Source organism: Gossypium hirsutum, chromosome A08 (genome assembly GCF_007990345.1).
Source record: "Gossypium hirsutum isolate 1008001.06 chromosome A08, Gossypium_hirsutum_v2.1, whole genome shotgun sequence".
NCBI lineage: Eukaryota > Viridiplantae > Streptophyta > Magnoliopsida > Malvales > Malvaceae > Gossypium > Gossypium hirsutum.
The window spans coordinates 108,571,704-108,573,537 of NC_053431.1; the positions used below are offsets into that span (position 1 = coordinate 108,571,704).

Below are 1,834 nucleotides of genomic sequence, written 5' to 3' on the forward strand. Positions count from 1 at the left end.
TTTTTAAGTTTTTTTTATATTTTTAGATTTTCTAGATTTATCATTAAAAAATTAAATTGATATTTTAATTATAAATTTAATCAAATTAAGTATTAAACCTATGAGTTAATGTCTCATGCCATTTCATTATTATTGATATAATGAATAAATGACCAAAATATTTAGTGCTTAAAAAGGGAAGGTTAACAAAAATTAGGTAATTAATAATGATTGAGGAATGAAATGAAACTTTTCATTCAATATTGAATAAAGTTTAACTTAATAACAACACTGCCATTGACGTTTGAGTAGGAGCAGCTACTGCTCTGCAAATGCTAGCCGCCCTTCCGTTTTGGTCGTGCAAAATACTATACTCTAAATCAAAGGAAAACAAATTGCAGCGGTTGTGATTCTCAAATTTATATAACTTTCTCAGTCTCCAATCCAATCCCAATCCCAATCCCCTCCTAATTTTTGAAATTGCAACAATGATCTCTCGTACTCGTAATTTAATCTCGAAGCTCCCCCTCCGCTGCAATTCATCTTCTTTCTTCATCTCTCCTCCTCCTTTCAACCCTAAGTTCATCACTTCCACAACTTTCGGTTCCATCCAATCCCATCCCTCTCCCTCTCTCTCAACCCTAAACCAAATCGCTTCTCACTTCTACTCTGTTAGATCACTCTCATCGTGTTCTTGTTCCAAACCCAAAGCGCTGCTTAACTTCAATTGTTCCTCAATTGAACGAACCCAAAGTGTACTACTTGGTCCCAGATATCTTTCAACAATTTCTTCTTCTTCTAGCCCTGGCCCAAAATCCGACGATGAGAAATCACACACCAGTAGCAGTGAATCCCATCCGAGTCAAAACCCTGATTTCAAGCACCAAGAAATCGAGGGACCAACTGTGGAACGTGATTTATCATCATTGGCAAATGAGACAAGAGAGGCTCTTGAAGCAATGATGAAGAACATATATGGACTTAGTAAAGCAGTGGCTGTTCTGGGTCTGGTCCACCTTGGTCTTGGAGCTTGGATATCCTATGCTTATGGTTCTGGAGCACACCCATTAGGTGAGGTTTCCGTTCAAAGTATCATGGCATTTGGGTTCCCTTTTACGCTGGCGTTTATGCTACGGCAATCAGTGAAGCCAATGTACTTCTTCAAGATGATGGAGGAGCGAGGTAGGCTACAGATTCTGACTCTTACTCTACAGGTTGCTAAAAGCTTGAATGTTTTGTTTGTTCGGTTCCGTGTGGTTTCTGTGTTGTGTATTGCAGGGGCGTCAATTGGGTTGTTGTTCAACGTGTTGTCTAAGTGAACCTTTTGAATATTTCAGATTTGAGCTCCCTGTTTCTGTTTCTACTGAATGTGCTATGTGTTGCCTAACTGGCGATAAGATGATTGTTTTTGTTGGTTAAAAATAGAACATACACGGGACGAAATATCTCCTTATGTTACATTTGCTAATAATAAGGCTGTGAATTCCTTGTTGATTTCATTTACTAGTCTAAGATCCAACCAACTGCGCTGATGTTTTGTTATGCCCATTGAATGGCAATTGAGTCCTTGGCTGAAATAGCAAAGTTAAGCTCTGGGATATTAAGTGCTTAGGTTTGAGTCTCACAATGTGTAAATATCATGTGTGAGTTTCAGGTCTAAATTTTATTTTGGTTTAAGTCTCATCGTGCGCGCAAGTCTTGTCCAAATTTATTAGTCTAGGTCTAAATATGTTCTGGTTATCGATCATCCCTTTTGCATTATAATAGTGATTAAAGAATGGATGACAATGATTAAATACCTTAAGAATCCGTGACATGAATGTGGTACCATCCAGGGATGAAGCTTTGTCTGCTG

General features: G+C 37.9%; 1 protein-coding gene across 1 annotated transcript; it reads left to right on the plus strand.

Annotated features, from left to right (window-relative positions):
• The first annotated feature begins 214 nt into the window (after positions 1 to 214).
• Positions 215 to 1,478, plus strand: LOC107930080 (uncharacterized). Its single transcript, XM_016861643.2, has one exon. The coding sequence runs from the start codon at positions 468 to 470 to the stop codon at positions 1,296 to 1,298; it is 831 nt and encodes a 276-aa protein (XP_016717132.2). The 5' UTR covers positions 215 to 467; the 3' UTR covers positions 1,299 to 1,478.
• The last annotated feature ends 356 nt before the right edge of the window (positions 1,479 to 1,834 follow it).

Bases quoted from the DNA above. Each gene is read 5' to 3' on its own strand.
- LOC107930080 (XM_016861643.2), top strand. From the start codon at position 468: ATGATCTCTCGTACTCGTAATTTAATCTCGAAGCTCCCCCTCCGCTGC.